Source organism: Fundulus heteroclitus, chromosome 19, assembly GCF_011125445.2.
Source record: "Fundulus heteroclitus isolate FHET01 chromosome 19, MU-UCD_Fhet_4.1, whole genome shotgun sequence".
In the NCBI taxonomy this organism is placed as follows: Eukaryota; Metazoa; Chordata; class Actinopteri; order Cyprinodontiformes; family Fundulidae; genus Fundulus; species Fundulus heteroclitus.
The window spans coordinates 31,117,153-31,141,281 of NC_046379.1; the positions used below are offsets into that span (position 1 = coordinate 31,117,153).

The 24,129-nt window shown below is 40.6% G+C and overlaps 1 protein-coding gene across 1 annotated transcript; it reads right to left on the reverse strand.

Annotated features, from left to right (window-relative positions):
- Positions 1–7,456: 7,456 nt before the first annotated feature.
- rcor1 (REST corepressor 1) lies at positions 7,457–22,389 on the reverse strand. Its single transcript, XM_036150795.1, has 13 exons — positions 21,913–22,389; positions 21,771–21,830; positions 18,489–18,569; positions 18,323–18,375; positions 16,155–16,316; positions 14,484–14,602; positions 14,325–14,400; positions 14,199–14,249; positions 13,023–13,169; positions 12,704–12,781; positions 10,348–10,405; positions 10,022–10,272; positions 7,457–7,889 (listed from the first exon to the last, which is right to left on the reverse strand). The coding sequence occupies exons 1-13, from the start codon at positions 22,100–22,102 to the stop codon at positions 7,860–7,862; spliced, it is 1,356 nt and encodes a 451-aa protein (XP_036006688.1). The 5' UTR covers positions 22,103–22,389; the 3' UTR covers positions 7,457–7,859.
- Between the last annotated feature and the right edge of the window lie 1,740 nt (positions 22,390–24,129).

The following is a 24,129-nucleotide window of genomic DNA, read 5'->3' on the forward strand; positions in this document are numbered from 1 at the left end:
CATAATACTGCTTTTCCAATAAGGTCACCGCTTTGACAGAGAAGATGTATTATGAAAATGCAGGGAAGTAGAGCACTCTCTGTAGTGTAATGAATAGTACTGGTAAACCACATATTCAGCCGGACACAGCTTTGTTTTTTAAAAATGTAATTGCACAAGGTGAATAACAGCAGAGATGATGCACAAGATGCAGGTAGTGACAGACTTAGACTTAGGCGTAATGATGAAGGCAGGAGCTGACCAGGTTGCAGAAGGTGCAGGCCGACAACCCACCAGAACGGGCAAAGGAAGCAGCTGGATCTCAGAGAACAGGGCACAACTGAGCACCATGCAGGCACTGGAAACTTACGTCACTAAGGGCTGAACAATAGCAGAGATTCAGAGTCCAACAGGCTAAGCACACAGAAACTGGGAGGGTTAAGGCAGCAGTGCACCAGAGGCGAGGCAAGACAAGATGATCTGGCAGAGATGAGTTAGCTGAGGGAGGTATATATAGACAGGGGAATATGTGAGCAGAGTTGGCAAAATAAATATGTAGCAGCAGGTGGAGCTGATCTGAGCTAATTGACTGGTGACTGGGCTGATTGGGTGGTGACAGATGGCTGTTGGCTGAGGGAAGTGGAAACTAATTAGTCCAGAAAAGTCCTAAACAAAGCAAATAAAAACCCAAATCATGACACAAGCAGATCGCAGCATCATCTTTTTTGAGTGTGACGCCACTCATCCTCCTTCCATCAGTGAGCGGCAGGAACATCTTATCAAAACAATTTTAGTGATAGTGTGGGATGTGGCTTCTGTATCAACCATCAGACTGCTTTCTTTCAAAACAATGGTTTGACAGTCACTTATCTTGAAGGCAAATGTATGACTTTCTTTATCAGCCACATGTTTTACATCATATCCCCTTTTCCATCTACAATTTGGGTCTGAAGGGGGTTAGATCCAGGAACTCTAACACATTTATTGCAATTTGTAAACCACCTTTAATTACCTTAGATTTATTTTCTATTATTGATTTAATTTCTAATGTTCTAATAATTAATTTTTATTAATACCATATTGTATATTTTATCTATTAAATGAGATATATGTTCCAGGTATTTAATACCTCTATTCTTCCAGTATGGAAGAATAGAGGTAAAGGTTAAGGTTTGTTAATTGAGATAAAGCATCAAGAACCTTTTATTCTGATCATGCCATGATCAAACCAACGCAGCATTACATTAGCGCACAGTCTACTGTGTATATAGCTCTCTCTCTCTCTCTCTCTCTCTCTCTCTCTCTCTCTCTATATATATATATATATATATATATATATATATATATATATATATATATATATACATATATATATATATATATATATATAGTCTGCACCATCAACACCAAGTCAAATTCCTTGTAAGTGCAAACTTAATCTTTTTTTTTTTTACATATTTTTTTTAACTGAATTTAGTTATATGCATATGTAACTATTCAAAATGGACATTGGCAGGGCAGTCAAAAAGGGCGCAGGAACCAATCCGAGCTCAACTCTGAAAAACTCTTCTCGCGCGACGCTGGCGGATAAACAGCCAAGCGAGCGCACAGCACAGCTGGTGTTGAGCGTGGAATGAGCAGGTCGAGCGCGCGAGCCGAGAAGGAACTGAGCGAGACCGGTTTTAAACGCGCGTGTGTCGTCTCACTGCGCGCTCAGAAGTTAGTAAATTGTCATATATTCACCTAATCTGATCTGTTTTATATGGTGCTAGTAATTCAAATTCAACAAATTTTATGCAAATTTGTTCAAAACCTTGTTAAAACATGATGATAACGTGAAAAAATGTTTTAAGAAAAATAATAAAAAAACAAAAACAAAAGTTGTTTATGAAGAATTGATCATTCACTTTTTTTGCTTTTTATTCAATTTAAAACATGCACTCTGACTCTATTCTTTAAATAATCTCCTGTCTTGAAAGTTTCCAAAATACATCAGGGAGACTCTATTTTTTAAAATTCTCCCCTTCCGTGCTCAGGCTCCGGCATAAGTGCACACTGTAAAAAAGTTTGACTGCCCTGCATTGGTCAGTCTCAGGGGACTTTATTTTTATTTTTTTATTTTTTTCAAAGCTTTTAAGTCAAAGATCCTTGAATTATTTTCAGTCCTGTTATCAAAACACACAGGGAAACCAAAAAGCTTTTTTTCAAAGCTAATCAACTCATTTTATTTTTTATCCCTTATAAAGTCTTTATTTTGATGGAATAATTGTTGTGCAATTACGCACTGTTTAAAGTTATTTAATGTTTATTAAATAACTCTCTGTCTGTTAAGTATTGTCTGGTGATGATCAGCTCTTAAGCCAATATCAAGACAATGGTTGAAAGGGATGAATTTGAGCACTAGCAATTTACGGACACCCAAAGCACACATTTATGATCATGTAATGTATTAAAAACTTGAAATGAATAAAGACCAAAGATTATTGGAGAAATGTGTTTACTTTTTAGTGTTTGTTCTTTTTCTTAAAAAAAAAACCAACCCATCAGGTAACGGGAAGGAACATGAGGTAACAGGACTGAATAAACGATAACAGAAACAACCATTGGTGTGTGGTGGTGGTGGGGGACTTGAATGAAAACAAGTTGTGCTGCCTATTCTAGGTGGCACTCTAGTTTAGCCCATACCTCTTTTTCAATTTCCATATAGTGAGCTGTGACTGGGTTCAGAGGTGGGATGATACTCACAACATCCTCATAAAGGTACCACAGTATGACTTCACGCATTGGCCAGAAAAATATATTGACCCCAATTTTGTGCATGTAACGGACCACTGTTTCACTGTTATCTGTGATGACACCTGGGTAAAGGTCACCACCATATTTCACCACAGCCATTTGCCAACAATTTCAGAACTTTGCCACATGACATCTTTGGCTGAGGGTGTTGTCTGTGGATGATTGAATGTGAAATGTTTTGTGTTAAAGCATTCACAGATTCCTTCATGAATCTCAAGTAATGAGGTAATTTTTGTGCAGTGATCTTGAGGCTTAATTTACAGAAATATGCAATTTGATATTCCTGAGAATAACAGGAATTGGCAGTGACAGTAGTGTGATTGTAAACATTGTGATTATAAACATTCTATAATGGTGTTCACTGGATGTGCAATTTGTTTCTGTCCATATGTGTGTAGAGTTTGATGTTAAAAAGATGGCCAGTGCTTGAATCACCCTTTCAACTATTGTCCTGATATGAGCTGTTTGGCCTGATATTCACTGGATAATACCTAACAGACCTAGAGTTATTTAATAAACATTAAATAACTTAAAAACATGCGTAATGGCACAACAGTTTACAATGCATCACTCTTGGGGTCACTTAGTAAAGCTCTAATGCAGTTAGATCAAAAGCAAGGGTGGAAAAATAATTTCTTGTCACCATTTTCTGTATTCAACAGCTGTGTGTGAATGTGTAAAAGTTTATAATAGATGGACGTCAGTAATTAAATTAAATTAAATATCTCTTCACCTCCCCCTTCTGTCACCTCCCTCCCCAATACTTTTTCCGGTGTCCACACACTAACCGTTGGAACGCAATTGTTTTCATTCAAATTGTGTGGTCATAGGGAGCTAAAGATGGAGAGGCAAAAAAGAGAGCTCTCGGGAGCACAAAACAGAAAATTGCAGAGGGAGAAGGAAAACAATGTTATAGGGATGAAAAAAAAGGTTTTCAAAGTGGTTGGAAGACAGCAGGTAAGTTTGTCAGTGTATCCAGAGGAGGCTTGTAAATATTCAGTTTATGTGTAGTTATCAGTATATTTATAATAGAATAGACTATTAAAGGTTCACTATTAAAGGATTGTGTCTGTGATTATTTTGTTGTCCACAGTCATTTGTTTAACTAGATAAAACAGATACATTTTTGATATTGGCTGAACTTCATTAGGATACTACAGTGATGTTGTGATGTGTCTGATAACTCTGTTCAGATGCAGTGTTCAATCAGTGACTGATGTCTAACAACTATATCAATTTAAAATGAACATTTTCTGATGTTCATATGTGGTTTGACTGCTGTATTTTTTAACACTTCATTAACACAAAGTTCATGTAATTCAGCTGTGAGGAAGGAGAGAAAGAAATGAAGAAGAGAGAACCAAAGCAGACAGGAGAATATGACAAGTTGGTCTAATATTGGAAGTATAGGAACAGCTACTTAATACCAAATGATTTATTTTTATTTAGTATTTATATTAAAAAAAGTGACTAACAAGATGTCTAATTTATTTAAAGCTATTAAATAATTGCTTGTTTGACCACATGACTTAGCAGAGAAGAACACAGGAAAGGGGTGTAGCATACAGACATGGAATTGATGATGGCTTCTGGTATAGAGGAGACCAGTGATGACATCAGGGAGGAATAATTAAACTAGTAAGGCCAGATAAAACATATTGTGCCTGGTATGGTTTGAATTTCTGCTTAAGACCTTTTCGCTGTGTTCTTTTGGGGAAATCAGTGCCGTCAGACATAGAAAGTCATTCACCATAGATGATCCTTTGGAACAGAGAGGTCCAGATGATGGCGGTGAAGGAGATGAACAGAGAGGTCCAGATGCTGAGGAACAGAGAGGTGAAGAGGAGATAGCTCGCACAGGTTCTTACTCAGAACATTCGTCTGAATGGCCTTCACCACATGAAATGGGGGATAATTGAGGCAGTACATTGTTGAGAATGGCCCACAGAAATGTTTTGATGGGCCATATCCAAAGTCAGATAAGAGGAGAAGGTGTTTTCCCAAAGCCTACTGTTTTTGTTTACCGTCTAATGGAGATAAAGTTGAAAGGGATTGGTTACTGTACTCCAAAAGCACTAACAAAGTCTTTTGTTTTGCATGTAAGAAACTGGACATTGATGTTAAGAATACTGCTGGAGAACCCGATATTCAGCCGGACACAGAGCTTCGTTTTTAAAAGGTTTATTGCAGCATGTGAACAATGGCAGGTAGTAATGGGCAGAAGGCCAGAGGATGCAGATAGGGTGAATGGGAGAACCAAACTGACCAGGGGTTGCAGACAGTGACAGACCAGAACCAATGAGTCAGGCAGGAGCTGACCAGAACAGATGGTGCGGACCAAGGAAACACCATCATGAAAAGGAACCTGAAAGGAGATATTATTCAAGAAATATAGCCGGCAAGCTGTCTACTGAAGGATTACAAAGCTCTTGAGAAGTTAAACTTTCTCATAAAGGGAAATCTTGTTTTTCCAAATTTGACAGCACCCCTTAGAGTATTTCTGGACCATGCCTCTGACTGTTGTATCTGCTGAGAGATCCTTTAATAAGCTGAAATGTATTAAAACATACCTTTGTTCGACCATGAGCAATGATCGTTTGACCCAGTTAGCAGTGATCTCTATCGAAACCAGTTTGGCACGGTCTATTTCATTTCATGCTATCCCTGACAAATGGCTCAGTGCAAAGGCACGACACGTAACGGTTTAGCGTTAACATTCTTATGTTGAGTACAAGCTGTTGTTCAGAAACAATAATTTTATATTCCCCGGATGTTATTACATTTTTTTGACTGAGCTGATCACATTCTGTAACATTTTACATTAAAAAGTATGTAATTAAATTCTTGTATTTTATGAGTCAATGAATGAATAAGATTTATACATGTAAAAACTAACAAAAAATAAATTGGGCTTGTGGTGTGTGTGTGTGTGTGTTTGGGAGTGTGGGTGGGGGATAGGCGCCTGTAATGTGTCTGCATACCCCTCTGAAAACAGGTTGTTGGACCCCTGTATATATATATATATATATATATATATATATATATATATATATATATATATATATGTATGTATGCAACCTTTATTTATCCAGGTGGATCTGAGATTAAAAATCGCTTTTTCAAAAGAGACCTGACCAAGAATGGCAGCACACAAACAATTATAAATTAAAAATCACAGACATAAATACATTAAAAATAACATTTTGGCAGAATACGATAATAAACTTGGCACGACATCTACAAACAGAAACCTTAATTATAAACTGGATTAAAATGAAATTAACATAGAAGCACAGAGATGATCTTGCTCTTTGATTTCTCCAGCGCATTCAACACAATCCATCCAGGACTCCTCAAGAACTAGCTGGAGCGGTCATCAGTGGACCACCACCTGTCCCCATGGATACTGGACTACCTCACAGGTCGACCGCAGCATGTGAGGACACAGGACTGTGTCTGACAGGTTGGTCTGCAGCACAGGAACACTGCAGGAAACGGTGCTGGCACCGTCTCTGTTCACCCTCCACACTGCAGAGTTCTCCATCAGCTGACCAGGTTGACACCTGCAGAAGTTCTCAGATGACTCTCAGTCGGTCTCATCAGAGGTGAGGACGAATCAGAGTACAGACAGTGGATCCTGAACTTTGTGGACTGGTGCCAGCAGAACCATGTCAGGTTAAATGTAGGGGAAACAAAGGAGCTGGCATATTTTTCTCACACTGCATAAATCAGCTCTTTTCTGTTTAGCTTGAATATTAAAAATTTTATATGAATGTTATATTCAGGTCTTGTGCATTACTGTATTTTATCCCCCCCATTCTGTCGATTTCAAACTAACTATAGATTAACTTGTTTTTCATTTACCGATTTAGCCTGTAATTCAGCTTTTTGCCACTGTCACAACCGAATTTTACCATTGTGGGACAATAAAGGGACTTCTTATCACATTTGTAACATGTTTGGCTATGTCATAAAATAGTTCTGAAAGCATAAGGCAACACGAGCTGCTTTAACAACTTCATGGATTCAGATTGATGCATGATGGCTGAGCCACCATGCTTTATAGCAATTGTGATACTGTGTTCTTTTATGGTTCCTCAGGCCAAATCTAGGTGTACCAGTAGCAAAGTGCAAGTCGAAGCACTGCATTAAATTAAAAGAATTGGATTCACTAGAATACAAATGATAGGTTTTGAGCAGGACTCCTTTGCTTTCATGAGTCTTGTTCTAAGCAGGAAGTATACAAATATTAACAAGACATAATAATCAGCCATAAACTTCCATGAGCCTAACCAATCTATGTTTATATATACACTGATAGTAAAAAAATAAATAAAATAAAAAATAAAAATAAAAAAAGGGGGCGGGGGTGCACTACCTATAATTTCTATGGCTTAAAGTATTTGACAAAAACATAGAAAATACTAAAGCATCAATTCTGATAAATTATCTTCATTTCCTAATTAAAATTTCAAAGTCTAAAAAAATTAACAAAAACTGAAATCCCCCAATAATTTATTTATACATAATGATGCCAATTCATATAGATGAAAGTTATTACAACCATTCGAGATAGATAGATAGATAGATAGATAGATAGATAGATAGATAGATAGATAGATAGATAGATAGATAAAACATTTAACCCAAAAGGGAAAACAGTGGAAAAAGAAGTCACAAGTTTCTTAATAAACTTTGGTTTTATTGTATTTTCTTCTAAGAAGAAAATATTAAAAACAATAAGATAATAAAGACATTACAAGCTCCCTGTAACCCAACCTTCATCCAACTTTCTTTCTGCACCTTGGATCCAAAAACACAAACATAAAAAGGATTCAAAAAGTAAAATCAACAGTTATGTGACAAAAAAAACAAAAAACAAAAATAAAACAACCTTCTTCCGAATGTAATTTATGGCTGAAATATTGATTGGTCCATTGAGGATGGGGATGACTTCATGACAAACACAAGCAGGAGTAACACTGAAAAACAGAGTAATAAAATAATAAACAGAAACTATTAAAGAAGGAAATCCTCCAAGAGGCTGGGCCAGGTGTGCAGCTGGCATCTCAGCAGGCCAGGGGCTACTCTGAATCCATGGGAAGAGAGGAGTCCTGCAAAATAAAAAACGTTCATCAAAAACAACCTCTGATATTTGCACAATAAAAAACTGTTTCAGTAAAATCCCATCAGGCTCAACAGTTAAGTGATCAGGATCAGTGAGCTGGGATGCTGCTATGGTCATTTCTGACAGAAAAAGCCTCCAGTGGAGCAGATCGGACACAACTACAGAAAAAAAGCTAATTGCTGTGGGCCTGTACAGCGATGTCAAAAAGATTAGCAGCAGAGTTCATAGTTCCATCAATTACAGCAAGCCACTCAGGTTCTGGAGAAGGAAAAAGAGCTCCTAAACAGCCTACCCTGATTTCCTCCACTGTTTAGGTGGTTGATCAGCCAATCAGCTCCCTGTTTCCACCATTTTCCCTGCTTGAGACACCCTTACCACTGAACATGGAAATGTCACGGAAGCGTCACGCTTTGCGGGGCGGTCGCTGCATTTCTAGTCAGGCAGAGTGGATCCACCAAGCCCGCTGCTGCCCATTTTTAAAGCAACCCACAAGCGCTGGCGCTCGCTGCTTCTCTAAAATATGCGGCTGTTCAATCTAGAGTAGAGCAGATTGTTCTGGCAGGAAGTCAGCTGATGAAAACCAAAGTGGATCCGGTGGAGTTTACAAATAAAAGACTACATGTACAGACTTGAGACCACATTTTACTGTGAAGCATCAGTATATCATCACCTGAGGCTCCAGCACCAATCCACCAGCACATCTCACTTGATACTTGACTCCATGGAGGACGATTTTAATTTTATTTAGTGGCTACAAGTACACTAATATCGCCCGATGATGCAATCCTCATATGATCCGAGTCAAACTGTGCACCAGCACTCTGCTCTAAAATCTCTGTCGGTGGAAAGGGGGCCTGGTAGAAAGCGCGGCACTCCCGAGACGGGTCCACGTTCAGTGGATCACCCGGGGTTATTTTTCCACTTTGTTTAGAACTTATCTTACTGAGGTAAAATTCATAGAAAAAGTCTGGAAAAAAAGATTTTTCCTATAATGATGTCACTAAGACTTACTTTTAGGAATCTTTGTGAATACGGACACAGAATCTGATCACCAAAAATCAATCATTAAAACACCAGAGGAGACCTGCTGCTCAGCAATAATAAAAAGAGTTTGATTACTAGATAACATTCCATTGATTCTTCCGTGTATAAATAATTTTAAACATACTGTAAATAAAACACAAACAAAAACTTTTTTTTAATATTTGGGTCTAGTTTTGCAGTGTTTTTTTTATCTCTAAGGACTATCTATGTAATTTCCTATCAGAAAAAAAACCTTTAGTTAAATAAAATTAACTTTAAAACTAAATCTGCCAGCAGTGTTTATAATATTAGCTCAACTGTATCTTCTTATTTCTTCAGAATAAAGATAGCGTTTGACAAAGATCAGACCTAAACTTGTCTCCTATGTCAGAATGCTTGTTTTACACGTCTATTGACTCTTGGTTTGATTATTAGAACTGCTTCCCTTGCTCTCTGCTGTCAGATAGCAAACACATGGCCGTCAGTGGCTGCTGACAGGAAAAATCTTGAACATGCCTCACTTCAAGTGTACTAACTGTTCATAACTCCAAAGTGGACTGAAACATGACTTCTTTCTGCTTAAATGACTCAGTCAGGCTGGTTCTTATGCAGACACTCCTTTGCTTGCTTCTTCAGCCACCAAGTGCATAAATGATCCAACACAGATTTTATATGTGAACAGCCAGAGGGCGCTCAGAGGTGGCTCGTCTTTGCATGTTTATGCCATAGAGATTAAATGTGACGGCTCTTCCTTCTGTGTGCGCTCCACCCATGCACACCAAAGTGTCACAGATATTTGACAGGCACAGAGTCTGAATGCCCGCTACATCAAAAAGGAGCTAACATCTATGGCAGACAGGGCAGCTCCTCCTGCTATGCTTACTGCATACTGTGATACTGCCAGAATGATACATTTGTGCAGCCCTAGTAAACACTGACACCAGAGCCATCTTTAGTTGCCATACTGTCAGAACCTTCTACTAGTCGGTTCTTTGGGATGGGTTCTTCCACGTGTAGAGAACCCTGTGCTCCGAGGAGCATCTGAAAATATGTAGGGATATGGAATTTGTACTGGGTTTGGATATTTCATCTTACCTCCTTTTTCGGCTGACAAGCAGCCTCATCCTCTTCCGCTGCACAGGCGTTCATGTTTTCCTCCATCATTTTATCATCCTCTGCTTTGACGTCTCCACCTTCCATTTCATGTTCTGCTTCCCACTCTTGGAGAACCTCGTCAAGGTTAAACCTTCTTCGGTAGTTCACAAGAAAGTTCTTCACCTGGACCACCGACTTGTTGCCAATCACGTCTGAAATGGCCTGATAGTCCCGTCCATACTTCCTGATAGCTGGGCAGCAGGATAGAAGGATTCAGCCATTTATCACTTTCAAGACTCCAGTTTCTAGTTAGCTGAGAGAGTTACCTTGGACAGCAAGAAGCTGCTCTTCTGTGGTCCAACGGTTATTGAACTTCGGGTTTGCCTAAAACAAAAGCAGAATTATAACAACTTTAAAAGCAACACAAAGAGTTTGTAAAGAGGATGAATAATTTATTTATTATATTTATTTATTCCTCAAAAATAAACTTCTTAATCACTTACTCTGGATTAAGTGATTAAATTATTTTACTTTATTACCAGCCTTTGGTAATAAAGTAAAAACTCTTGGTGTTATTTTTGACCAAGACATGTCATTTAAATCCCATATTAAACAGGTTTCCAGAGTTTCCTTTTTTCACCTCTGGAATATCGCCAAAATTAGAAACATTCTGTCCAGAAGTGATGCTGAAAAACTAGTCCATGCATTTGTTACTTCAAGGCTGGACTATTGTAATTCTTTACTATCAGGAAGTCCACAAAATGTAGTTCAAAGTCTTCAGCTGATCCAAAATGCTGCATCAATAGTTCTGATGAAAATCAACAAGAGGGATCATATTTCTCCAATTTTAGCTTCCCTTCATTGGCTTCCTGTTAAATCAAGAATAGAATTTAAAATTCTTCTTCTCACGTATAAAGCCCTTAATAATCAAGCTCCATCATATATCAGAGCTCTGATTACCCCGTATGTTCCTAACAGAGCACTTCGCTCTCAGACTGCAGGTCTGCTGGTGGTTCCTAGAGTCTCTAAAAGTAGAATGGGAGGCAGATCCTTTAGCTATCAGGCTCCTCTCCTGTGGAACCAACTCCCAGTTTTGGTCCGTGAGGCAGACACCCTGTCTACTTTTAAGACTAATCTTAAAACTTTTCTTTTTGACAAAGCTTATAGTTAGAGTGCCTCATGTTACCCTGAGCTACCTCTATAGTTATGCTGCTATAGGCTTAGGCTACTGGAGGACATCAGGGTCTATTTTTCTTACTCTACTGAGTTCTACTGTTCTTCAATTTTGCATTGCTTGTTTAAAATTTTTGTTCTCTGTCATTTTTGTCTTCACAGTAGGTACACAGTATGTCTGGTGTCTCGTTAGCTGTGAAATCATCCAGAGGAGGCAGATCAATCATCAAGAACTGGGATGCTTCTAGATAGTTTAGTCTGAACACACTTAATGTGAGGTTTCCAGCAGATTTTGTAGTCAATCACACCCAAAATTAAATTTCATTTTCCATTTCCTTTACCCCATCTATTATGACTTTCACATCTATAGTTTGTTTATAATTTTTCAAATAGCATGAACTTAAGGATAATTTGTTTTTATCAAACAACTTTTTAGTTTGTTTTGCTCCCCATGCCGACCCGTGGAGGGCACCACAATGCAATGTCCAAGCGTGATGACTCATAATCACCCATTTTCACAACTTGTTGCCTACTACTTAAACAGCTCTTGATCCACTCCAGAACCACCATTTGTGAACCACATGTCATCGATGTTTACATTCTTACTATTAAAATATTGTGCCCAACTGTTTTTCTTGGTTAATATTTTAATAACATTTATTATATTCAATGTGTTTTTAAAACACATTTATTCTAATACCTTATAATATCCCTGTTTAGATGCTCTTAAAATTTTGATGAATCTATTCTTATATTTTTCATATCCATTTTCTCATGATTAGAGCAGCGCGCTTGCGGGTCGATCCCCGCAGACTGCCACCACGGCTCCCTGAACAGGACCCTTAGCCCCAGGTCGCTCCCTGATGGTTGGTAGGAACGCACCATAAGGGATGGATTAAATGCACAAAACTAATTTTGTTAGAATGTACAATTGCAATGACAAATAAAGATTTCTTTCTTTAGAATATTTACCTTTATTGGTGTATATTTTTATTGGACAGTATTTATCATAAGTAGATGCTTAAATTTATTTTAGGAACATTTCGTAAGCTTTATCCTTGTAGTTGTATGGAATATTAAGTCCCAATCTAGACTGAGCATTTCCTCTCTAAATGCAACCATCATCTCCTCTGATCTCATTCTTTCATACTTCTGGGTGTCTTCCTCAGCAGCTTTCCCATAAGAACTGTCATAAACATAGATAGATGATCACTGATAAATGATCCGCTTGTTATGGTGTTACCTATAAGGCTATACCTATATTATCTATTAATGTGGCACTGAGTTGTGATCCACTAGGCCTGGTGGTTTTGGGCTCAAACTGTACCCTGTATTTATATCTTCTGTAGATTTGTGCTTTTTCTGGGTCAATGTCCCATCCTCTGTACTCCATCTTAAAGGTTCCAGAGCTGTCCAGTCCACGGTCTTAGTTACTGGTGGGATATGTGTAGCTCCATCAAAAAAGAAAATTCAAAACTCAACCATCAGTACTGTTGTTACTATGGTTACCTCAGGTTGCCTGAACTCCTCGACTCCAGAGCCAAGTTTCTCCTTCAGAGCACTGTTTGTCTGTTTGATGGTCTGAATCTAAAAAGCCAAAGAGACATGTACCAAGATGAGCAGAGCAGCCCATTTCTGTTTGGACATTTTCTTTTCCTTTACTAAACCTTTATTCATACAGCTGGTCTCAATGAGACACAAGTTCTTACTTAAAAGAGACCTGTTCGCACATATTTAGCAACTCATCCACAACAAACATACAAGACTAACTAAAATACAGTGTCCCGATGTTTCCAATATGACATAAATGTGCTGAAAGCTAGCTGACCTGTCTCTTTATGGACACCAGCTGACCGTCCAGCTGTCTTGTGAGTCCCTGAGCAGTTGTAGAGGACAGAGAAACGACGTCCTGTTGATTCAGAAACATTCCTCTGGGAGGGCGTTTCTTCATTCGCTGGGATGTCTTCCCACCTATCTGGTGGCACACAGAGACAGTACCTATCAATACCTCACTACAACTAGTGCAACACAGCTCAAGTAACATATATGGTGAAAAAACAGATCCTAGTGCAAATGAATAGGCCCTGTGTTCTGAAAAATGATAGGTGTTAGCCACATGGAGGCATGTTTCATATGTAGCAGTGGGGTTAGCCCCACTAAAAGGTGTCCTAGACTGTATGAGTTCCAAGACCTCCACACTACTCCAGACACTTTGAATTAAGAAAGCTTCTTGGATGGGAAGCGAAACGTCTTCAGCTTCAAAATAGAAGTCCAGTTGTTTTATTTTTGAACCTTTTTGGATTGATCATGACCTGGACGACTGAGGATCTTCACCAACAACACTCTTCAGTGTGGAAGTTGGTTACTGTGTGAAAAGGATTCAGCATCAACTGCCTTCAATATCAGTGAAGTCAGAGCGAGGACAATAGGTGGAGGCATGGCCAAGGCAGAACGCTAGCTTCTTATTCTGGCTGCTAGAGGAAAGAGTCAGTGCTTCAGCAGGCGCTGGTCATTTTAGTTCTATCCCATTTTCTCCTTTCTCAGATTTGATCATTCTGTCCGCTACCATTTGGTATAAAAAAAAAGCAGCGCCAGCAAATCAAATCATACTCGCCTTTGCTAAGGACTTCATGGATCTGATGCTGACTCCCAGCAGAATGCTGCTTTTTTATCTTTCATAAATAAAAAGCTGAAAAGTGGTGTGTACATCAAAGAAGCTTATGGTAACTTATGGTTACTTAGGCTTATGGTATCAGCATCCCGATCTTACATAGCTTCAAAGTTTCTCTTGACGTAGGCATGACTGTTCGTACACAGGAACTGTAGAATCAGCATTCATTGCCTTCTTTTTTATCTTTGTGTTACCGTGACAGATATGGAGTTGGACCAGAGACCTCAGTAACTGATCTTAAACTGGATGATTTTATTTTTTTCTTTAAAAAAAAAAATTGTTAAACAGGATAAATATTATTGTTTTGGTCCAAAAGGCCTGAGGTGCTCTTACCTTCAGACTGGAAGCTGGTTTCACTTCTACTTTCTCTGATGCAGAAGTCGGCTACAAAAAGTAGAGACTGTTAATGGGTTTACCAGCAGCCAGTAACATAGCAGTAAAACATGAATGGCACCCTACCTCCTTCTTGTCTTTATTTAAGTCCATCTCTGAGTCGCTGGAAGGATTTACAGTCCCATTCTCCACTTCTTCATCACTGCCGAAGCACAGCTAATTATCACCAGAGTTCATGGCTAAGATGGAGGGGCGGCTATGGTACCTGTCCGGACCTTCCCTCACCTGTCTCCTTGTTCCCGCCTGTGTTTCCGGGTCTGTCGGTCCATCATGCTGGTTTTACTGCGACTTTTCTTCCAGGAGTAGTAAAAACGCACCAGACTGGCCATGGACTTATCAGGTAACTACAAAAACAGAGTCACTCATAGATCAACGTAATACAGCTCTACCCACTACAGCAGCAACAAGTAAGCACACCCTCTCAGCCTTCAGAGCAGAAATAACAGGCAGGTCCTATCAGGTTATAAAATAGATTATATAGAAGCTGAAATAAACAGCAAAAACAAAACTAAACATAGATTAACTTCATCGTCGTTCATCAGCAAAAACTCTCCAGTGGGGCTGAATGACAACCCTTCTGTAAAGCAGAGAGGACCATGGTTCCTCTGCAGTGATGTGAAAGACTCACTGCCAGTTAGGAAAAAAATCTTTTCATAAATCATCCCAGATCCATCCGATACACGGCAGACTTCATGGTGGGTTCTCTCAGGGTGAGCCGGCCAGGTCCTGCTGCAGCAAGCTTCCCCAAACCATGACACTGTCACCTCTGAGCCTGACAACTGGTCCGAGGGTTTTCTCCAGGAATGCTGTCTTTGATTTATGCCAAATATCCTTTTGATTTGGTATCAGTCTGCTGTAGGGGCGACTGAGACATTTTAGGGTTTTGGACACTTCCCTTAGCATCTTGCAGCCTGCTTTAAGGACAGATGGAGCTGAACATGCTGGCAGTCGTTTCCTCCTGTCCTTAGAGAGGAATGGCTGATTTCAGATTCTTTGGAGACCTTTCTATATCCCTTCTCAGACTTAATACGATGTTACAACCTCATCTCTGAGGGCATCAGACTGATCTCACCATGGAGTTCACTTTCACTTCAACAGTCAGCAGCACTGAATATAATGTTTAAAGGTTTAAACAGAATAAACTTCCTTAGACATATTGAAAAATTAATATTCAATATGCCTGCATACCATTTTAAGTGAGAATAAACTAACTTGTTCCTCGCAAGAAGGTTTATCTCTTAAATAACAGTTTACATGATTTTTTAAATGTCTTTCCTCATTATTGTTTATTTGTAATACTTTTATTACTATTCAGAATGACATTAGATATCCAGATTTCAATATATGTCAGAAAACCAAACCAAACTTAACCTTAACTGAGGCGAGTGAGGGCTGCATTTCTTCAGATGTTGTTCTGAGGACTTTAGTGATGTCTTGGATAAGTGGCGACTGCGCGCTAGGCTAGCTTTAGACAGCCGCCCACTCCTGTAGGGCTTTTCACCATTTGTGTATAATGGTTCTCGCTGTGGCTCTCTGGCGTTTCACAGCTTTTGCATACTGATTAATCCCTATTACTTTGTTTCTCATTCATTCCAGAATTTCCTCGGATCGCAGCATGATGCCTACTTTTGAGCATCTTGTTAAATCCACTTTGAAAGGCGGTCAGACCAGCGTACACACTCACTCCTGTTCTCCTCCTGATTACAGAGGACATAGCAAGAGTGAACTGTTTCTACCTGCTACATCAGCGTTCATCTGAGGTAGTATTTAGAACTTTACTAAGGAGGATTTGTTTTAAATCCATTTAAATGAAATCCTTAAAAAAAAAAACAAGGTTTTCTTCAGTTTTTTTTTTTTTTTTAACAATGAATGAAATTCAAGAGATAGTACTAGTACCATCTGCTGGATGCGGTGGAAACTCTTCCCGTGGAAGCTAAAGGCCTGCTCGAACAAGACTTTGTCCTCCACTGTCCACTCATCAGGAAACGGAGTGAAGTTTGGTAAGTCAGCCAGAGACTTTTCAATGTTGTGCTTGTGCCAGAAGAGCATCCCCAGAGCCTGGAACAGGTAGGGGAGGGGGTTAAGCCAGAAAGGTCAGAACACTCAACAAACTATGATTTCTGCATAATATCACGTATCAAGTTACTATGCTAGAGGTACTGGTCATTTCACCCTTGGGTTCCTTGTATCTTATAGTTTTGGTGGATTCGTACCAGACTTAAGCAATGCAGCTTACTGCTAAGAGAGGTTTCAGACAGCCCATGCCTCGGTTTTGTATCCATCAGGGGAGAGTTTGATGCTCACTTTGACAACCACCAATTCAAAGGAATTTTCTACTGTCAGGAAATATGCCTATATGACTTCACTAAACAATAATTATTCCATTGCTGTTACTTGTGGTGACCGAATCATTATAGTGTAATAAAGGGTCATAATCTGTCATACCGCCCTAAGTGGAGATCTGGACCAAAATCAATGGAAATAATAATCAGTTTGATTGTACATCAACTGATTTTACATGAGATTTTGGCATTTTATGACAATTAACCTGACTCTTGCCAGATGGATGTAGTTCCCCCGAGCTCCACACATCCATCTGGAATCGCTGCCATTGGGAGGGATTTCAATACCACATAAAATGGACGAGCCAATCAGGATTGCCGGGCGGGATTTTCGTAGATGTGACGTATCAGAGAACCGATTGTTTGGATTTAGACAACAATGGCGGCTCGTGGCGAGAAAGCGAGGGTGACCAGACGTCCCAGATTGCCCATTTTGTATTACCTGTCCTCGGCAAAAGCTATTCCAGGAAATGTCCCTGATTTTAGTTTATGATGATGAGGTAAAAAAGTTTAACGTAGCAAGAGGTGTTTAACCGGTCCTGCAGCTGTCTCGACGTGGTAGAATTGCTGAGCTGAACGCGCCTTCCCCGCCGCGTCGGCAATGCAGAGCGTGCAAAAAAAACAACCCCCCCCCCCGACAGAGACTCTGTGCCCACCAGCTTAGTAAAGTCAGAGACTTCCCCAGTTTTCATTAGTGAAATCTGGTCACCCGGTAACATTGATGCTGCTATTTCATCAGTGTTGTCCAATCTGCCGAATATTAATTCTTTAAAAGAACGCCAAAGAAAGACTTTGAAGGCTTTTATTAGTGGAAACAATGCTTTCGGTTTCGATGTGAGTGATAGAAGTAGCACGCAAGTAAAGAAGACGGAAAAGTGGTTTATCCAATCATATGCAAGGATTTTTGATATGGCCCCTCCTTCTGAAATAACATCTCCAGTGGAGCGATTCCAGATGGATGCGTGGAGCTCAGCGGAACGAAATCCATCTGCCGAGAGTCAGGTTACCAATGCATCTCCATAACTGATAAAAATATTCACAAGGAAAAATACATGAATGGAAAGGGAACCGTAAGGAACAAAACGTAATGCTTGGTTGAATTGGCCTAGGTGACTCAACCATGAGACCTTATGCAGGTCAAATCAAAAGTGTTACTCTAAACATGCTTGATAAAAATGAGATTCATGAGTCACATCCAGACACTGTACTTGGCCATTAATTTTCTAACTAATCTATTTACCCACCCTCCCCTGTCTAACTAGTTTGACAGCTGTTTTGGTCTGTAACCAACAATCAGACAAATATCGCTTCCCGTCGCCAAGGCAGCACCTAAACTCTACTGCCATCCCACCTTTACCTACGACAAGGTCATTAATCCTATAATCCTGTTAATTCCTCTATAGCCAAGGTTCAAGCTAAATTTGCATGGAAGCTAAAACTCCACTGAGGAAGTGGGGGAGGCCCGAATCAGCCAATTTTCAGCTTGATCAGCTCTGACTGGTTCCCAGATGGCAGGGGTAAAAACACCACACCCAACTAAAAGTTGCATGGACAGGTCAAAGCTTTGGACAACTGGTGAATGGAAACCAACCGCTAGACTATGATCGATGCATGTCTAATGGAGCAGAATTACAACCAATTTAGCTATTATATTTAATGGCAAAGCTCTGAAACGCCACCTGGTGAGAACAAAAATCAGAGAAAAGTGATAGAAATATTCACCTGTTCCATGTTGTAGCCGTGTTTCTCCTTGGCGATAGCAATGTACTCGTCCACTGCAACATAAAACAGCATCAGTCTCTATAGCATAAAACTAAAGCCTCGGAGGGAGGGGGGGGGGTATTTTTATGGAGGTTAACAGGATAAGAAGCCATAGTCTGTCTCTTACATTGAGTCTGGTTCAGGCAGCTGCTGGGGATCCAAACCAGCATCCCCAAGTTGTCTCTGAGGTGAGCTGCCTTGGCAACATCTGGAAACAGAGGTACAGAACTGCAGTGAAGCTTCAAAGGTAAACTTTACTCCCCCCAAAGGGCAACGCGCTGCGCAGACAGCAGTCACAGTAAAACAAGCACAACAGCAACATTAAAAGAAAGAAACCCAGTTAAACCTCACATTGTCGACAAGCGGACAGCGGCAGAACCTGATTTTTCAGTCTGTCCACGGCACAGCGTGGCATCCTCTATCTCCTTCCTGAAGGCAGTAGGGAAAACTCTCCCAAAGGCCGCCGGCAGCCAGCTAACGCGACATTAGCATTCCTCAGATCTGCCGTTGTAGAGGTCACAAAAGGTCATTCTGGGGTCTGCCGGCGATTTAACTGCACATGTTTACAAAACCCTGCAGACGATTCTTCTTTTTAAATGAAAGTGACCCGTGGCAGCAGGTAAAAGAACAGCCACGATAAAACGAGAATGAGATGTCATCGTCAGACGAGTGAAGCTTTCAGTAGAATTGCATAATGCTGTTTGGCCACTTTAATGCCCATGTCGGCAGTGATGGTGATTTCTGAGGGTTGTTTGTTGTTGGACTTCTATCAACTGATTAACTTCCTGGTCGTGAGTTGGATTAGACAGCAGGGGATGCTGCCAACACCCTAATGCATGTGATGGCGTACTGGTGAAGTGGCGAGATTTGCCTGTGCAGATTTTCAATCATCTGAGTCATGGTAACTACATCAGGCTTAAATCAAAGAGGGAGGATTACTCTCATGTTCCAGGTGAGGCTGGGAACATGAAATCAGGATGGGCCATGTTCAGGACCTCCATGGCAGGTCTGCAATCCAGAAGCAGTGGCCCGAAAATTAGTTTGGTCGGTCACTGGTTCCTTGGGGGAAACTAGCAGTCATTTAAGCCAAGGAGAAAGAGGAGGCCTTTAGGGCCTGGTTGTTCTTGGGGGACTTTAAAACAGCAGTCGGGTACCAGATGGCCAGGAGGTTCACAGCAGAAGCAAAAACTCAGGAATACAAGGCAGGCTTTCCTCTAAGGTTTTCTTTAACCACAGAGGTGGTCAAGGGCGGGGTGTCACTGTCGCTAAAATGTCATTGAGATGCAACATACAATAAAATTACTGCATTTTTATACCTTACCTGAATCCACACTATATGCATCTAATTTTACCAAAAATATGGTTATCAGAGGCACACATATTGAACCAGGTGAATAAGTGATCCAAGCTGTGTGGTAATTAGGCAATTGTTTTAGTGCAATAGTTTCAGAGAAAAGACTAGATTAAAAACTAGATTTTATTTATACCCCACTTTGTAATCCAGGATGGAATCATCGGCACATTTGCGTTATGCGTTTTCAATGTGAAAACGGAGCAGGTCTCCTGTCTGCTCCCTCTGCATGCAGGCAGGGCTATCAGGAGGAGGCAGCTGCCTGTGCCTGTGAGACAGCACTGAGGGAAAAGGGAGAACCAACACAGCTCTAGCGCATGGAGTTGCTAAATCGCCAAAAAAACACAGAGAAAACTCATTTGATTTGTTTCTTTCTACTCGCTTTTTTTGAAGAAAGAAACTGTCATCTTTTGTTTACCTTCTCTAATGAGAGCAGCACAGCCAGTGCCCAGTAGCTACCATTAGCTACTTCATCTACTAGCCCACTTTGGGGTGAGACAGGAGCCAGAGGGGTTGGTTTTTCAAAATAAGGTAAATTTGAACATTTCATGATATTTAAATTCATTTTAAACTCTGATTATGATAACTGTGTAAATATACAGTAGCTATGTTATAGCTTATGCTTTACATTGTTTTAACATATTTTATATTCATTCTGAAGTTGTGGTGATGCGTCACAATGAAATACATGTAGCGGAAACCCTGCAAGGAAGTCAGAAGGGCTATGGAGAAGAACCGTTGATTGACTGGATGAAAGTTCTGGAAAAGTTTTTGATGAGTTTGCAAAGAGAAACAGGGACCATCCCTGGCTCCAGGCTGTGCATGGCTAGTGGACGGAGGGACTTAGCTGCTGATCCCTGACTAATGATTTTATTGAGCATTGGAAGAAGCACTTTGAGGATCTCCTCAATCATGTCTTCCATGAATGGAGTGGAGTTTAAGGACTTAGATGAAGGTGAATACACGGCAGAGGAGAGGTCCCCAGGGCAGAACGCCATGAATGAAACTAATACGTCCCAAGATGTTGAAGACATATGTGGGACTGTTGTGGTTGAAACATCTCTTCAGGGTAGGATGGAGAGCTGGGACTGGGTTATGCGGACCTGAAGAAGGGTTTTGGACCTTCTCCAGTCTATGACTCAAGCAAAATAGTTTACGTGTCTGGTTCAACCTTGATGATTCTGGAAAGAGAGATGAGCTGGAACACTGGAGGCCTTGGAAGAAGAATGGCTGTGACTCAATGTGTGTGAAGATGATTGGATGCTGATGTGACTAGTGTTTTATGAATTTTTATGGAGGCAACTTTTTTTTTTTCTTCCATGCTAGTTATGATGTTTATTGGACATTTTTACTTTTTGCATTGTGGACAGTTTGTTGTGATTGTTGTAGCAGCTTTCCCATTTCCAGAAAGAAATTATTCAAAGGGAGACAAAAAATATCTTGAATCTTCACAAGTGGTAAAGACTGAGATAAAGATAGATAGATTGGATAGTCTGGTGCTACATGTACAAATTAATAAGACAAATATCAACTAAAAAGAGCATTCTGTCTGATAACTGTCAGAGATCACAACACAGTTTTATCTTTTAACAGTTTTAAACATTGAAAACATGTTATTCCAAGTTCTATCTGTATTCTTCATTATGTAAAGCAACTCAGATTCAGTTGTGCGGTCAATTCATGTATTATATTGTTTGCTAGATGTGTAGATTTGTCTTTATCATCCATAATATTTATATTGTTAAAGGTAGAACACACAAACATGGCTGGGGTAAAATGGATGTTAGGGAAGCTGTGGTAAGCTACAGCAGTTAGGAAGTTCCCAAATCAAATTCTGTCCAGGCCCCATTCAGACTTGGACCGCCTCTGGAAATAAGTCTAAAATCCAGTTAAACCACGTCAAATAGCTGCAGACGGCAAACAATGGGTTCGGAACCAGAGCACTTTCATCCGAAACCAAACCAGCAGGAAAGCAATAGAGGATGCAGTTTTGTTCACCGATTGTTCGAGGCTACCACGCCGCCTCTGGTCCGTAACTAGCCACGTTCGGATTCTTACCCGGGTCAAAGTCCGGAACCACGGCCTGGTACTGCGGTCCCACTCGCATCCCTCCTCCACCTGAGCGTTAAACACAGCAGAAGTCAAGCAGCTGTAAGGAGAAGCCCAACACAGTAGTTGTAGCGTGATCGCGGCTACCCACCATGGTCCTCGTCGCTGCTGGAGCCTGAACTTCCTTCTTCCCAGCAGCTGATGGTGCTGGTCTCGTTACCGGACAAGTTCTTCCTGCCGTTGTTCGCCGCTGCTCCGGGGTAGCCGCTGCCGCTGCTGGCCGGGGCCCGGCCCCTCTTCTTCACCGGAGCCTCCGAGTTCCTCTCCAGCATCGTCGGCATCGGGAGTCCGGAGCCGGTTGAGGCTAACACTTAGCCTGTTAGCTTTCCTGCCTGCACCGAAGACGCCGAGTGCGCTGTCTGAAAGTCGGACGAGTCCGAAAAGTTTGGGAGCCAATAACCGACGCCACGAAGGATCACATCAAACCAGGCGGCTGGGACAGAACCAGCAACAACTACCGAGACCCGGTTCTAGAAAGTGGTCCAGGAGAGCGGAGCATGTGAGGCTGATCGATCTGAGAGGAGAATCTCAAAGTGGGATCTCTGCTGCCATCACAGGTCGTCCTCAACAGTGCCGCGCCTCCAGCACATTTCACAGCACACCGCTCTGTTGAGAACAAAACAACAAAAGCCACATATTAACACAGCTCCAACACACATGAAACATTTCAAATATAACATTTAATCACAGGCGCAGACCATTAAATCAGCAGGAAATATTTGGATTTTCATTCAACATGTTTCATTATTACTGTTATCTAGACTGGCCTTAAGAACCTAACCTATAGCAAATTCCCTCCAACTTTCCCTTTATTACAACTTTATTTATTTTTTTTATTAATTTTATGGTGAGCAGCAAACTAAGAAGGGTTTGGATACTGAACTTGATCCAATAGTTTGTGTACTTATGCACTAATTTTCCCTTGTTTCTACTGCTCCTGCTGACGAAGATTGCATCTGGACAATGAAAAGCACAGAGTCCTTTGCAAAAGTATGCAAAATCTCCCACATGCTATACCATTACAACCACGAATATCAATGCATTTTATTGGGGTTTTATGTGACAGGTCAGTACACAGTGGTGAAGCGAATGGAAAATTGTGCATGGTTTTCTAAATTCTTTACAAATAATTATCTAAAACGTGCGGTGTGCATTTGTATTCAGGCACTCCTGAATAACCAGTTGTCAGAAGTTACTGAACCATCCTACACCTCATTTTTAACACAGTAGAGATGATAAGGCCTCGACTCATCTCAAACCAGCTCAATTCAGCTCTACACGGTTTGGGTCGTTTTCCATTACAGTGGGGTACCACTTCAATGTGGATGGGTTCATCATAGCAAGGTGGCCCCAGAGTCTAAAAAGTAACATGAGCAATTTCTATGTGAAACAAACACAACACGAGAGTGGAGGAATCAACTCCTCCTACCGTTGCTCACAAGTTGGTACCTGTAGATAGCTTCCATTTGGTTGAACCACTTTCAATTATTTTGTTTCAAACCACTCTGGCCATTATGGTCCTTGATGGTCCAGTAATTGCTTTACAGTACTAAAGTGTAACTCACCCCTGTACCAGAGCCTTACTCTGCCTAATCTCACATTTGAAAAATGTGCTGAGAGGAGGTGGTTGGGCAGGTTCTGCCTATGCTGGGGATTCAATTAAATTAAATTAAATTTTATTTATATAGCGCCAAATCATGAAACATGTCAGCTCGAGGCACTTTACAAAGTCAAAATCAATCATATTATACGGATTGGTAAAAAATGTCCTATATAAGGGAACCAGTTGATTGCTTCAAAGTCCCGACAAGCAGCATTCACTCCTGGAGAAGCGTAGAGCCACAGGGAGACTCATCTGCATTGTACATGGCTTTGCTGCAATCCCTCATACTAAGCAAGCATGAAGCAACAGTGGAAAGAAAAACCACCCATTAGCGGGAAGGAAAAACCTCCGGCAGAACCAGGCTCAGTATGAACGGTCATCTGCCTCGACCGACTGGGGGTTACAGAAGACAGAGCAGGGACACAACAAGAGAGACAAAAAAGCACAGAAGCACACATTGATCTAGTAATCTGTTCTACATTAGATGGTAGTAGCGGGTGATCTGTCTTCCCTGGATGATGTCACAGTTAACAGACCGCCAGACCAGGTCTACCTACTGTGAAGAAAAAAAAGAGAGAGAACAAAAAGTTAAAAGCTGAAATGACAAAAGTCATTTCAATGTAATGCAATGCAAAACTGAAGAACAGTAGACTGGAAAACAGTAGAAATCAGTAGAGTGAGAAAAATAGGCCCTGATGTCCACCA

Bases quoted from the DNA above. Each gene is read 5' to 3' on its own strand.
- rcor1 (XM_036150795.1), bottom strand. From the start codon at position 22,102: ATGCCGACGATGCTGGAGAGGAACTCGGAGGCTCCGGTGAAGAAGAGG. The intron at 18,570-21,770 runs GTAAGAATCCGA...CTCTGTTTCCAG, and splicing joins GGTTCCGGACTTTGACCCGG to ATGTTGCCAAGGCAGCTCAC. The intron at 14,401-14,483 runs GTGAGGGAAGGT...GTGCTTCGGCAG, and splicing joins AGGCGGGAACAAGGAGACAG to TGATGAAGAAGTGGAGAATG.